Raw genomic sequence first — 14,525 nt, 5'->3', positions numbered from 1 at the left:
CATTGATGGGTGGAGGGGTTGGCCTTTGCTAGGACCACATTCTTCATCAGGAGGAGGGCGGCACAGCTACATATCCAGTAGTGGGTTTTGGAGTTCAGTGCTCACAAAGTAGACCTGGGTCTTAATGGTCTTTATTTTCTCAGTGAAACAATAAGCAAGGTCATACTTGACTGTCCCTCACTAGGTACTGTCTGCATTTCTGCCCAAATGAACATTTTTGGGGCTGTATTTACATTTTCAAACATGATATACATCTGATACCAGCTTTTTGATGAGCGGTAAGCAGTTCTTTCAGAAACTCAGAATAATATCCAAAAGTCGATTCTTGTACTGAACGATTTAACATACCCTCTTTCTTCGCCTCTATAGGTCTGTCTCCTTATATGTATAAAAATGGAAAGAAACCATATACGTATGTGTAAGTGAGAGATGAATAGCTAACATAGTTTCCTTCAGTGAGTATTAAGGGAGAATTGAGGGGAGGAGGAAGCTCAGATATTTTCATTTCTAGCACCCTTGTAGCAACTGTTTATCTCTGTGCCTCTTTGTTTAGTTACTTCTATCTGGAAAAGCTCAAGAGCTGGTGTTGGAATGTCACCCTAGATTCTTGTGTGAAGAGGTGCCCACATCAGAACGGGAAATCTCCTTTGAGTTCCCTCCGGGAGGCATTTCCAGGGCTGCAGCGATCTGATGAAGTAACGGATTTGATACTGACTTCTCCTTACATAGCACCTTTATTGAGGAACACAGAGTATTCTGTGGGCATTATTTTAATAGTCCAGGAGGAGTTACGCAAGCCTGGAGAACTGAACAATCAAGTCCTGTTATGCTAAGCATTATTTAATACTTTTATGATTTGTCCTTCAAAGAATTCTTGGCCTTCGGGCAAGCGACGAACTGCAAGTGGAAGAATGAACTATTAGCTCAGTTTCTGTCACACGTGACCTGTGTGCTGTATCGGCTCCAAGGTTTCCTTAAACTGGCCCCAGTTAATGGACAGGGCAAAGGCTTTTAACCACAGCGAGGTTGCTTCTCCTTCCCTCTCAGAGGGGCTTGCCTGAGCCCACGGGTCCCTGCTGTTTGGGTTGGAGGGGCTGTCGCAGCATTCTGGATTTGTGCTGGGCAGACGGTATTTGTTCATGACATCTGCCGTGAGTCCTGAACTCGTTCTATTTATTTCTTTGGCTGCCTTGGCTTTTGGTCACATCCTAGTCTAATGACTGAAAGAGGGCATCTGTGCTTTTTTTGAGACTGAAGTCCATTTGTCAGGAACAATTTTCACATATTTGAATTCTTCTCTGTCATTAATGATTGGCAAGCAGAAATGAAAGCTTTTTATATGGAAAGGGTATCGGCTTCGCTTCCATCCCCGCCGCCATTCACTCGGAATATCTGTGGTTTGTTTTAAAGCATGTGCCAGCGCCTCTTCTTGGAGGTATAAATTCACACAGGGTCTGGCAGAAGCTGCAGACAGGATGTTGACTCTTGAGTGTCTTGACTGACTGACTAGGAGGCCCGGTGGAGGTGCTCATGGCTCCAGGCAGTGTATGTTTCTAGCCAAGCCTCTAAAACCCAAGGTCTGAAAGTGCTTGCTTAAGATTTCTGGGTCTGATTTACCTACCAGGATCTAAAAATTACAGTTTTTTTTGTCAGAGGGACCAAGCATGTGAATGCTGTGCCAACACTTTCCTAGTTAACTCCTGATTGGCCTGACTTTTGCTTCTCAAATTTGTAATTTTTAATCAGCTTCTCGGTGCCGCTAGGGACGGTCTTCTACCACTGATTTGACCATGGGCTTCAGTTTCCTTACTGGTGAAGCAAGGCTTTTAACCAGAATGACTTCAGCTTCCAGTGAGTCCCCAGTCTCTGTGGGGTTGTAAGGTCATTCTTGGGGTATTTCATTTATTCCATATTTATTTGGTACCTACTATATGCAAGGCACCAGGGGTCCGCGAGGATTAATTTATTCAAGGCATTTGAGAAAGATGTGTCTTCAAGACCAAATGGCCTCCATAGGAAAAGCCTCTGCTACTCAGTTGTCACTGAACTCTTGAAAGATGAGTGGTATTGTCTTCAGCTTGTCACATGTGGAGACTTTGAAACTTGGAATAGTATTAATTTAGTTTTGAGAACTTTAAAACTTAAACTCTTTGCATGATAACCCTAGGTATGTGGAAATGATTTTAATGGAGGAGGGATAGGAGAGTATATATTTTCTAATCCATTTAATGTTCATGGAGATCCTCTTAAAGCTATGAATGACAATCTAGTGTCAAATAGTTGTGATTTTTTTCAGTACTGATTTTGACTAGAGTTATTATTTTTGATAAAGAAATACTCGGTGAAGACACAGCAAGACTCGCTGAGGATACAAGTGTCTGTTTTAGAATTAAGACTATTTTATACTAGAATTCTCATAAAACACAAGAGGAAATACAACATAAAATGTGTCTTTTGCTTCCAAGAAGATCTGAACATTGTAAAAATCAGAATTAAGTCACATGGAGTTGTCTCTGCCTTTTTGAAAATCCAGATGATTCATTCAAAGCCAATTTTTTTGTGTGTTGTTTTTGGCAAAGAAATATAATCAGTTTTTAAAAACAATAGTCTTGGAGATTCTCAAGTGCCTATGAAGTGGCTACTGTAGCTGGGAGGTAGAATGAGAATAATGATTAAGTGCTTGCTTTTTTTGGATGTCTCCGTTTGCTTAGGTGAGCATAATTTAGGTGACAGTATGAGCATTTGCAGGGCAGGTGCTACGAGTTATGCCAGAGGAGACAGAATAGTTGGCACACCATTCTAGTTTCATAATTGTACCAAGAGCCAGAAAAAAATATGTTTATATTCATTCGAGGTGGGACAATGTTGTCTCTTATTTTTCTCAGGCTTCACACACTTACACAAAGTATTCTCAAGATATTTGTAAGCGTGGTTTGACAACCTAGACCAGTGATGGGCAATCTTTTGAGCTTGGTGTGTCAAAATTCGCCAAAAAACCGAGCATAACTCGGGTGGTGTGTCACTTCGAGAAAAAACCCCATAATTTCACGATATTTATAGTTTAAATAACAAAAATGTATAATTGTAATATATAACTGTATTTAATAAACCAAAAACTATTTAACTTAGGTGCTTAGTGACTTCTTTGTTCATCTGTCAGTCGGTTTCTTTTGTTGGTCTTGATATTATTTAACTTGTATGGGGTGCTGTGAACTAAAAAAAGTGAGGGGGAGGGGGAATTATTTAACCTGCCTATTAGTGACTTTTTTTTTTTTTTGTATTTTTCTGAAGCTGGAAACGGGGAGAGACAGTCAGACAGACTCCTGCATGCGCCCGACCGGGATCCACCCGGCACGCCCACCAGGGGCCACGCTCTGCCCACCAGGGGGCGATGCTTTGCCCCTCCAGGGCGTCGCTCTGCCGTGACCAGAGCCACTCTAGCGCCTGGGACAGAGGCCAAGGAGCCATCCCCAGCGCCCGGGCCATCTTTGCTCCAATGGAGCCTTGGCTGCGGGAGGGGAAGAGAGAGACAGAGAGGATGGAGGGGGGGTGGAGAAGCAAATGGGCACTTCTCCTATGTGCCCTGGCCAGGAATTGAACCCGGGTCCCCCACATGCCTGGCTGACGCTCTACCGCTGAGCCAACCGGCCAGGGCAAGTGACTTTTTTATTGCTGAATTTCATTGGCTAAATCTTTATTTTATTATTATTATTTTTTTTATTGTTTTTTTTTTTTTAATTTTATTTATTCATTTTAGAGAGGAGAGAGAAAGGGAGAGAGAGAGACAGAGAGGGAGAGAGAGAGGAGAGAGAGGCAGAGAAAGAAGGTGGGGAGGAGCAGGAAGCATCAACTCCCATATGTGCCTTGACCAGGCAAGCCCAGGGTTTCGAACCGGCGACCTCAGCATTTCCAAGTCCACGCTTTATCCACTGCGCCACCACAGGTCGGCTAAATCTTTAATTGAAGGTTGGTATTTTGTACACTTCAAGCCCAAGCAAGCGCTGCTACTAACTTCATCTGTCAATCTGTTTCTTTTGTTGGTTTTGATATTATTTAACACTGAGAATAAGGTCTCACAAAAGTACGTAGAGGGAAAAATTGTAAAGCCATTGCTGTATTTTTCAGGGTGCTAAAAGTGTCTGGTAGTTGGTTCCAGGCACTCCAAATTTCTTGTTCATAGTGGCTCTCCTCTTGCTTCTCCAAGTGGCACCTTTCCAGATTCTCAAGTTTTGACCTCAAGTCGACAAACACCTGAGCCCAGATGCTGTCTTGAAATTCTGCAAGTTGCATCTTATGTAAATTAAGATGGCTGCCACTATTTCTAATGGCGGGAAATGGCACCCATAGCACAGGCCCTCACCTCTCCCAGCCTCCTCCTCACTTATGTCAGTAATGATGGTCAATTAGAAATCCACGACACCCCAGAACAATAGATTGGATGATAGTTGCTGTGGTTATGTGGTTGCTGGTAATGGCAATCACAGGGCCCCCAGAGATGCGTCCCCCGCGGCATTCCGCTCAGGCCGGAAGTGAGGTCAAAGATCCCCTAACGGCCTAACCGGAAGTCCCAGAACTAGACGCTCTGTGCCGGAGTTCTGTTGTTTTGGCCTACAGACCTCCGGCACAGAGTGTCTACACCACAGCAAATGTTTTATCCTTGGCTCCTGCACCTGCCCGTGCAGAAGCAGAGGATGAAACATCCTTCTCAGCATGCAGCCCCATACTTCTCTGGTACACAGCCGCATGCGGCCGCGTGTCATTGAAAATGGCTATGCGTATCATAGGTTCGCCATCATGGACCTAGAATGTAGATTGATTGTTTTTTGTTGTTGTTGTTCTACTGTAAGAAATAAAACTAGGTGAATTTTGTCTGATCATGAAATCAAAATTCTGCTGTTGTTATTTATTTAATTTTATTGTAATTTTTTGGATGACATTGGTTAGTAAAATTATATAGGTTTTAGGTATACCATTCTATAATAATATCACTATATATTGTACTATATTCACCTCCCCCAAGTCAATTTACCTTTTAGAATTCTGTTGTAGTTCTTAAAATTTCTGAGATACAGTCTTAGAAAAGTTTTGAACATCATATAAGCATTTATATCAGCAGTCAGCAAACTGTCTCTTTGAATAAAGTTTTATTGAAACACAGCTACTCCAATTCATTTACATTTTTTTTTGACAGGCTGTTTTCCTATTAACAGAGCAGAGTTGAATAGTTGTAACAGAGAGTCCTTTAGGCCTAGAACCCTGGAATATTTGCTCTTTGGCCCTTGATAGAAGAGGTTTCTGGACTTCATTTTGTATGGTGTACGAAGACCTGGTGTGCCACTAGGGCAGGGGTCCCCAAACTATGGCCCACGGGCCACATGCGGCCCCCTGAGGCCATTTATCCGGCCCCCGCCGCACTTCCGGAAGGAGTACCTCTTTCATTGGTGGTCAGTGAGAGACGCAAAGCATGGCATCGCTCACATACAGTACTACTTCCAGTGACGTGGGATGCACGCCTCACGGCTCCAGAAGCACATCACATCACTTGTTACATCTGGCAGTGACAAATATAGAACCGGACATTGACCATCTCATTAGCCAAAAGCAGGCCCGTAGTTCCCATTGAAATACTGGTCAGTTTATTGATTTAAATTTACTTGTTCTTTACTTTAAATATTGTATTTGTTCCTGTTTTGTTTTTTTACTTTAAAATAAGATATGTGCAGTGTGCATAGGGATTTGTTCATAGTTTTTTTTTTATAGTCTGGCCCTCCAATGGTCTGAGGGACAGTGAACTGGCCCCCTGTGTAAAAAGTTTGGGGATCCCTGCACTAGGGCCTCTCTTCACCTCGAATTGTGTGTCCTGATCGCCTCTGTTAGAACCACAGGTGAATGAATGAAAAACAGTCTTCGAAAAACAGTTGAAAAGAACTGTAAGGGTATTTATCTTCCAGAAGAGTCATTTCCTTCTGTAAAGTGAGAGGGACAACCCAAGCTGATGTCGTCACGTCCCTTCTAACTTCAGTGACTTGTTTATGTCGCAGTTTTCTTTGAGTCCTTAAAGGGCTGTCATTGGAAGAGGCATTAGACTGTGAGCTCGTGGGGAGCTGTATCAGGACTAGTGGGTGCCGTGGCTGGGAGCACATACCACTTGAGAAGGAAGAGCACGTATTAGAAACTGCCTGTGACTAAATGTGCCACCTTAGTGGGTAATGAGCTCCCTGTCACTAAACATGTTTGAATAAAGGTGGTGTCAGCAGCCTTGGGAGGCCCCATTCTGGCCTTGAAATTCCAAAGGTTTATTTGGTTAAGGGTCTTTGTTTCTAAGCTCTGACTTTTACCATGGTTTATTTTGTTGAGGGCCTATTCAGGCTCTCTGGGTAATTTTCTGAAAATATAATCTTGGTCAAATCAAACAAAGCAGTATAAGGAGGGAAAATTGCTTCTGGCGGGGAGTAGATGGCATAGGAAAGGGTGACCCAGAACGATCGCCAACACATAGCAACAGGAAGGGCGCTGTTTCCCACTCAGAGATGAACCGTCAGTCTTCAGCTGCTGCTACCATCTTTGCTTTCTGCCCAGGCTCCAGGGAAGAGGAAAGACTGGCTGCCGCAGACGTGGAAATCAAAGGAGGGTTTCGGTATTACACTTTGCCAGAGAGTCTATATTGGGACTTGGCTGTGAACAGCAGTTCTGGGTGAGGCCATACGTTCTCTGTACAGCTTTGCTGTTATAGCACAAAACCATCCAGAGATGATGCGTAAATGAATGAGTGTGAGTGTGTCCAGCGAAACTTGATTTACAAAAGCAGGCAGGGGTCATAGTTCACTGACCCCTGACACAGACATCAAGAATTAGAATTGGCTGGAAACACCGGTTTCCACTTCGCTCATGGGTTAGAGAAAAGGTGAGATGATATATCCAAAGTCACACCATGGTTGAGCCAGGCTTACAACCCAGACTCCGACGTTTAGATTCATGCCCATTTTGTGGTTTTGTGCTGCCGCCCCGCCATGCAGTCAAGGTCTAGCATTTGGTTAAGAGAGGACCAATGTGAGTGAAAGAAATAACTGCCCTGCGCAGTCCCTGGCGAGCAGCCGTGAGAGCTGCAGGGTGGTATTCAAATAGAGACAACCGTTTAGCCCTGTGACCCGGCCTCGCTTCTCCTTAGACGGACCCTGTTCACAGTAAAACAAAATATACGCCGCAATACATTTATATGGAGAAATAATGCCCCAGAGCTGTGAAGAAAGCAGTGGGCTCCCGCAGCTGCGTCACAGGATTCGATCACTTCGGCGTAGAGTGCCAGGAGATTTGAGACAGATGTTTTCAGACATGCCGCATGCCTGAAACATTTCCAGGGGTCGGGCTGCAATAGTGACTTCATAAGTGGAGAAACAGGGAAAGTATGCAAGGCGAGGACACAAGAGTTTATTCACCGCTAGGTGCATGGCCAACCTCTTTGCATTACATCTGCCTGTCAGGGTTGGCTCTTTCATCTGTCGTGCCCTCGGTACTGCTCTTTGTCTGCCCGTGAATAAAGTGCAGCATTGTGGTTAGTAATCCCACTCCAGTGACTCGACTTCAAATGTGGTTTTGGAGCGCATCCCAGAGTTCTGTTTGCTAAGCTTCCTACTCCTGTTTCAGAGACACCACTGGATACAGAGCAGCGAGCACGAGAGGCTTCCCTCTTTCCCCAAACCTGTCGGGTTGTGGGCTCTCTCTTTCCCCCTCTCACTCCTTTCCTTTCCTTTTTTCACTTTTTTTTTTTTTTTTTATAAACCTTCTAAGGCAAGTTCATGGATACTAAGCTGATGTGTTTGTTGTTCTTTTTCTCCCTGCCTCCGCTCCTAGTGAGTAACCACACTGGCCGCATCAAGGTGGTCTTTACTCCGAGCATCTGTAAAGTGACCTGCACCAAGGGCAGCTGTCAGAACAGCTGTGAGAAGGGGAACACCACTACTCTCATTAGTGAGAATGGTCACGCTGCCGACACCCTGACGGCCACGAACTTCCGAGTGGGTGAGTTCCTCCATGGTCCCTAACTGTCTCTACCGAATAATTTTATGAGACTGTAGCATTTAGACACCCCTACCCCCCAACCCCCCCCAGGCCGTTCGCACACTGTTCTCTGCTTAAATGGGTTTCTGTCTAGTCTAAATATGCTTTTCTCATGAGATCTTTTAAATTACTTTCAGAATAACTTTTAGCCTGATTATTGGTTTCTTAGAAGAATGGCATCTAGGATGTTGCCCCTTACTGCTTATCATTGACGCAGTCGTGTGGCGATGGGGGGGGGATCAGTTGGACGGAAGGGAATAGTTTTAGATGAAAACCCTAAACCACAACTGGCGCTGATCATCTTCAAACCTTCTTTTCTTGATGATACATAGAATTTATGTTAGATTTCACTCATATTGTAAAATTTGGAAGGTGTGGTGATTATATTTAAATTTTTACTTCACAAAGAAGTATATTCGAGAGAAATTTTTTGAATTGTCAAAGCCGTGTATTTTGGTTGTAGAGAGGGATACAGGCTTGCATCTTTGGCTGTATTTCTGCACTGTATCAAAACACTGAATTATAAATTGATATATGGCACAGATTTGGGAAGATATGTGCTAGTGGATTACTGTCAGCACTGAAAACCTTTTAATATTTCATAAATAATTTAAATATGCACTACAGTTGTTACTGCAAAAAAGGCTTTTTACTTAAAATAATTTCTTGTTTCTTTTTTGCCTTTTTGTGAGTGGAGAAAGTACTGCGGTCCACTGAATGCTGTCACACTGCCAGGTTGTCATTCAATACAGTATTTTTGTCACGGAAAAATGTCTTTTATTATTTTTTGACCAATTATGGTTTGCCATGTGTACTCAAATAATCACAGACACCCACGTTACTTTATGAGTTACTCACAAGAATAACCCAAATGTCAGACAGATAATAACACTGGCTAGATCTGGTCTTTTTATGGAATATTGCTGTTTAGTCTTGGGAGTGTATGTCTGGGGGATAGAAGAAGGGAGGGTGTCTATTTCAAACTGATTTCCATCAAGACGAAACACAGGGAGGCAGCTTGAGGTCCTTATTTGCTCTTTGAATGCTCTGTTTTATTGTGACTCCTAGTACTTATGAGGTCTAACTAGTATTGTGAGTCTGTTCTTGGAAAAAGACATGCGTCCATAGATACTATTTAAAAGGGTATTGTGAATTTCCTGGCTATGAGAGGGGTACTTTGGGCATATTTTAAAAAGAATGTAGCTGTTAGGTGCCAAATGGCACATTGTGCTCAGCAAGGCAGAGAGCCGAGTCTAATGGGAAGTGTGATCAGGAAGCGACATTCTGAACCTTGTCCTGCCACCGACTACTTGCCTGTTCACAGAGCATGACAGCTCATATTTCTGAACCTAAGTTTTTCTCATCCATAAAATAAACGGCTTATATTTAGAGACCTCTGAAATAATCACTAAAATCTCATGACTCTTTAAGACTAGTAAGTAATATTATCTTCAGGCTTTTTTGGAGGGTTATAGACAAGAAGGGAAAGGGAAAAGACAATTCTGAGCAGGTTATTATGGGCTAAATGACTTTTTTTTTTCACTTTTACTTTTCTTGATTGTTTGCCTTACTATCCCTTGCTTTCCCTCCATCACCGACAATGTCCGCTCCCGCCTCCTTGCATTTTTCATAAATCCTTACGGTAGGAACGACAAAGTAATCAGATGGGTGGTAATTTTTTTGGCTTACAGTGTATTCATTTTCAAACCAAATATTTAAAGACTTTGAGAAACAGAGGAAGTCTGCTTGTTAAAACACGCTATACACTTTCCTCTCTGGCACTGAAACAAATGTTTAGGAACAGAATGCACGTAGTCTATTGAAAATAGAAAATGCAGAAAATTATTTACAAAAATATTTTGAAAGCTGATTTCAACTCTGCTACAAAAGGATTGGCAGTGTAGTTTAATAAAAAGAGAGAACGAGGGAGAAAGAGAAAGAGGGCATAGTAATGAACAGTCTCACACTGAAATCATGGGAACTATTTCATGAACATCCTGAGCTATTTCTCTCATCTCTTTACATTTTAATTCAAGTACTGGATAATTTGAGGGACAAGTTTTAAAGTTTTAAGAATGGTAATTTTGTAAAATTTATAGACTGTGATTCTTCAGAAAAACAGAAAATTTTAGAAATTCATTTTTCAGACATACAAGATATCTTTGTGGAGTTTACTGGTTTAATAGAACTTTAGTGATTAGTTGGGAAAAGTGGTTTTCTAATTTATTCCTTTTCTCTCCATATATTTATTTGCAGTACGTTAAAATCTTTTGACAAACAAGATATGTATATGGAAAATAGTACAGTGTGAGGATAATTCAAAATTTATTGAAACTTGTTAGCTCTTCTTAGCCTCTGATAAATTTGTTAGCTACTACTGTCTTTGGTTCCTAGAGATGGGGTCCGGCAACGTTTTTCTGTAGAGAGCTAGATAGTAAATGTTTTAGACTGTGCTGTCCGTATAGTTTGTGTCCCAACTGCTCCACTCTGCCCTGGTCAGGAAAGCAGCCACACACAGTATGATGAGAATGGGCGTGGCTGTGTTTCAGAAACAGTCAGTTAGCCAAATTTGATTTGAGTGCCATAGTTTGCTACCCCCTGCTCCAGGGAGTCAAAATAATACAGAGAAAACCACATGGACTTCATAATCAAGGCACCTTAATTAAATAATTCATTTTGATAATCAGAACAATAGAAATAACTTTGAACATTTACATGATGATTTACAGTTTATTTATTCATTTTTTTAAGAAGTGTAACAGATGTTATTACTCCTTTTTTTCAGTGACGAAACAGGCACAGTGGCTTATGCGAGCTTGCCTTAGTATACAGCATGTCAGCAAAGGTTAAGTCTTAGATCTTCTTATGTCCTCGGTTTACTTAACTCCCTGTGGCCTGACCATGTGTGTAGCAGGAGGGCCTCATGGAGGTGAAAGGCCTCATGGAGGGTTGAGTTTGTGGGAAGGCTCAATGGTCTAATAGAAAATACACAACTGAGAAGCCAACAGCCCTGGGTTCAGATCCTGGCTTTAGCATAGATAATGGTCACGTTCTGGCTGTCTTATCTTCTTGGCTCCAGATCACTCATCTAATCAAGGCAGGAAATGACAGGTATGCAGAGGATGGCTCTGTGGCAGGCACAGGGATGATGTGAGCCTTTCCTTCTATTGTGCTTTTTCTGTTGTGGTCTCTCTGGTCCCTGGTGACGGTGAGTCTGGGCTCTTTAGACGGGAGAGGCAGGTATATTTTTAATTACTATTAAGTACACAATCTCTGTTTCTGAGTATTCAGTTGGAGAAATCTGAAGTATAACTTCCACTTAATGTGACTTTAAAAGTGAAATCCAAATGAAGGTGATACCCAAGGGAAGTACTCTGAGATTTTAGAATAAATTCATTTGTATGAATGCAATATTGGTATGATGTAACAGAATATTTACATTGAGTGACATTTCCTATAATATAAGCAGCTTTTTAATGATGATAACTTTTTTGTGGCCTTCTGAGCTTTGTCTCCTTGCTCTCCCTGCCTTTGCCTTTTTAAACAATGGAAATGTGTCCCAGTGGGATGGGCCCGCAGGTTCACTGTTGTTGCTTTAATGGATTCTTTCCATTCCATAGGAGTATAATGAAGATGACCTTCTGGCATTTTTAAGTTGTTTATAGAGTCATAAGTTTCTCTAATAAGAAGAGCATAATAGGAATTTGTGTTGTCACAACTAGAGTATTTCAAACATAATAATACTGTCCCTTGGCATAAGTTATTTGCAGAGACATTGAAAAGCAATCATGATTGCTAAAATAACACATTTGGTTTATATGATGCTTTCTCTGAGGAATCACAGGGGACTCACATTCCATTAGCACCAGTTGAAAAGTTATAGAAAGTATTTGATAATTTGTTATTATTTTATACTTCATATTTTATTTTGTATTAATTTTTCTTAATTTTATAAGTAATACACACTTGTAATAAATCAAGTAATATGGAGAGGCACAAACAAAAAGCTGATAATCTTTCCACCAACTCCTGTATCAAGTATTTGATAATTTACAAAGTGTGTTTCCATGTTACTTTATTTGATGCTTATTTCTCCTGAAAAAGGTAAATGATGGTATCATATTTTGTAAATGTGAGTATCAATGCTTTCATGGCTTGATTAAGAGTGACTTTAAGTCAGTTTTTCTATCTCAGAGTCCAAATACCCTCTGCCCTCTTATGTTGCTGCCTGTGACCATATATTAGGTGATTGTGTATAAAACACTGTCATAGATTTTCCAAGAGAAGCCAATCCTCACACTGCCATCTAAGAGCTTATACTCTGAAGGAGAGATGAGGAGTGTATGTAAATATCCAGACTTGCAAGGTCAGAGGCTCTCAGCAGGAGCCCAGAGGAGGGGCTGTCACTTCTAGCTGGGGAGGGATGCCTTGGGAAAAAGGGGGTGACATACAACTCTTCTCTTTAGTTCACTAGCTCCCCCCTCCCCCAGCTGCTAAACAGGTTGGCTCTGAGTGGAGCATTTTGCCTGATTGAAGACAGATGGGGACAGTTCAACTCGAAACATTGGGAAGTTACACAATAAAGGTGGATGGGAAGTAGTGGGAAAGGGGAGGTCAAGTTGATGCAGAATGAAGGATTTACCCGTTAGAATCAGATGTGGGTTCCGGGAATTGGGAGTAGATACCCTTCAGTGTAGGGAGAATGAAAGGTAATGACAGATGACGAGGCTGGGACAGTAGATGGGGCAAGGCTATGAAGTGCTTCCATTTCAAGCTTAAGGGACTAGGACTTGACTCTTTCAGACCTTACTAACGTCCTCTGGGAAAGAGGACGCTATTTATCATTTTGGGAAAAAAAGGAGGGAAGTTGTGTTTTTAAGGTAGGAAGCTAGTGTTTTCATAGTCTAAATAAGCTTCCAAACAGTCCATAGTGACGGTGACAACCTCTAGGCACTTTGGCTGTTCTGAGGTTGGCTTGCTGCTCGACATTGGGATCTCCCCACTGACCTCAAACAGCAGCTCAATCCTCCAGCATTTTGACGAGGAAGCAGGCCATGTTGCGACACTCATTAGGAAGGTTCTCTTTATAGGGAGGGAAGAAAATTCTCTCGCCATGAGGCATTAAGTAAACCAACAGAACTGCTCACGGAGGGGGAGGCATTGATATTTTCTTCTTTTTCTGGCGACTTAGTTCAGACACTGAATCTTTCCTCGTCTGCCAGTTGTCATTGTTCGGATCCCTTGATGTTTATCCAGCCCAGAAACCAATCCAATACCAACATGTCACTTTTTGATTAACTGGGGCATATATTTTCCCCATAATGCATGGGTACAGGTTTTATGTTTTTTTTTTTAAAGATGGTCCAATGCAATACTAAAAGAAAGCGGTTGCCTTTCATTTGGGCGGCCTAGAATGTGTAAGAAGTTGTCAAAGAAACTACTCCCACGTATAATCTTCTCAAGTTATTTTATTTTGTTATACTGAATACATGTCATGATGTAAAGCATTTCCTCTTTTATTTTATGGAAGCTTTGGAGCATCCATAAAAGGCTGTATTGGGAACATGAATTCATTTGTCATATCTGTATTGAGCACCTGCTATGTGCCAGGAATTGGTTTACGCATTAGGAATATAGCAATGAACAAAATAGACCAGTCCTAGACCCTGCAACATTAAAAAAATATATATGGCCATACAACACCTATGAATTTTGAGAATATTATGCTAATTGAAGTGAGCCAGTCACTCAAAACAAAAACTGTCTGATTCCACTTGCGAGATACCTGAAACAGTCAAGTTCACAGAGAGAGAAAGTGCTTGTTGTCAGGGACTCCTGAAGGGAGGAGAGAGGGAGTTGTTTCAATGGATACAGAGTTTGAGTTGGCAAGATAAAAAGTTCTGGAGCTTGAATGTGCAACAGTCTGAATGTGCTTAATGCTATAGAACTGTATACTTGGAGATGCTTACCATAGTAAGTATTATGTTACATGTATTTATATATTACCAGAATTAATAAGACTAAAGTGTGTACTACCAGAAATAAACCATGCAAAGCATTCTATATGATACAATGCCAGGGAGTATGATAAATGCTATGAAGAAATCCAGTGTTGGGAGAGGGGATGGACAAGAGGAGTGCTGGTGGAAGGTGTGGGTTGCTAGTTTAGACTGGTCAGGAAGGGCTCTCTGGTTAGATGATATTTGAACAGAGACCTGAATAGTGTGAGTAGTGAGCTCTGTGAGGGAGTATCGCCAACTTTATAATTGAGTTCCGTGACTGTTATTTAAACTGTGGAACATCTCCAAGAGGCTGGTGTTATATAAACTTTTCCTCTACGTCCTGTTGGGTTAGGTTTTATCTGGATATTGATATTGTATTGTATCAAAATATCCTATCTGTAATATCTGTAGATAAAGAGCCTCGCACAGAGAAGATAAAGGCAAGCAACTCACTGGGTAAAAAAG

General features: G+C 41.6%; 1 protein-coding gene across 16 annotated transcripts in view; it reads left to right on the top strand.

Moving 5' to 3' along the window:
* LTBP1 (latent transforming growth factor beta binding protein 1) overlaps positions 1 to 14,525 on the top strand; it is a 416,121-nt gene that overhangs the window by 172,428 nt on the left and 229,168 nt on the right. For 9 of the 16 annotated variants that reach the window (XM_066378545.1, XM_066378541.1, XM_066378544.1 and 6 more), the window contains exon 1: positions 7,667 to 8,019. The exons of 1 other annotated variant lie outside the window; for it this stretch is intronic. In XM_066378545.1, the coding sequence (XP_066234642.1) occupies positions 7,797 to 8,019 (223 nt within the window). In that variant the 5' untranslated portion in view covers positions 7,667 to 7,796. Of the gene's footprint in view, positions 1 to 7,666; positions 8,020 to 14,525 lie in introns of those variants that run through there. 6 more of the 16 variants (XM_066378530.1, XM_066378532.1, XM_066378533.1 and 3 more) reach the window with 1 other exon arrangement.

The sequence above is a fragment of the Saccopteryx leptura genome, chromosome 3 (assembly GCF_036850995.1).
Source record: "Saccopteryx leptura isolate mSacLep1 chromosome 3, mSacLep1_pri_phased_curated, whole genome shotgun sequence".
NCBI lineage: Eukaryota > Metazoa > Chordata > Mammalia > Chiroptera > Emballonuridae > Saccopteryx > Saccopteryx leptura.
This window is presented reverse-complemented; position numbering and strand designations above follow the sequence as displayed.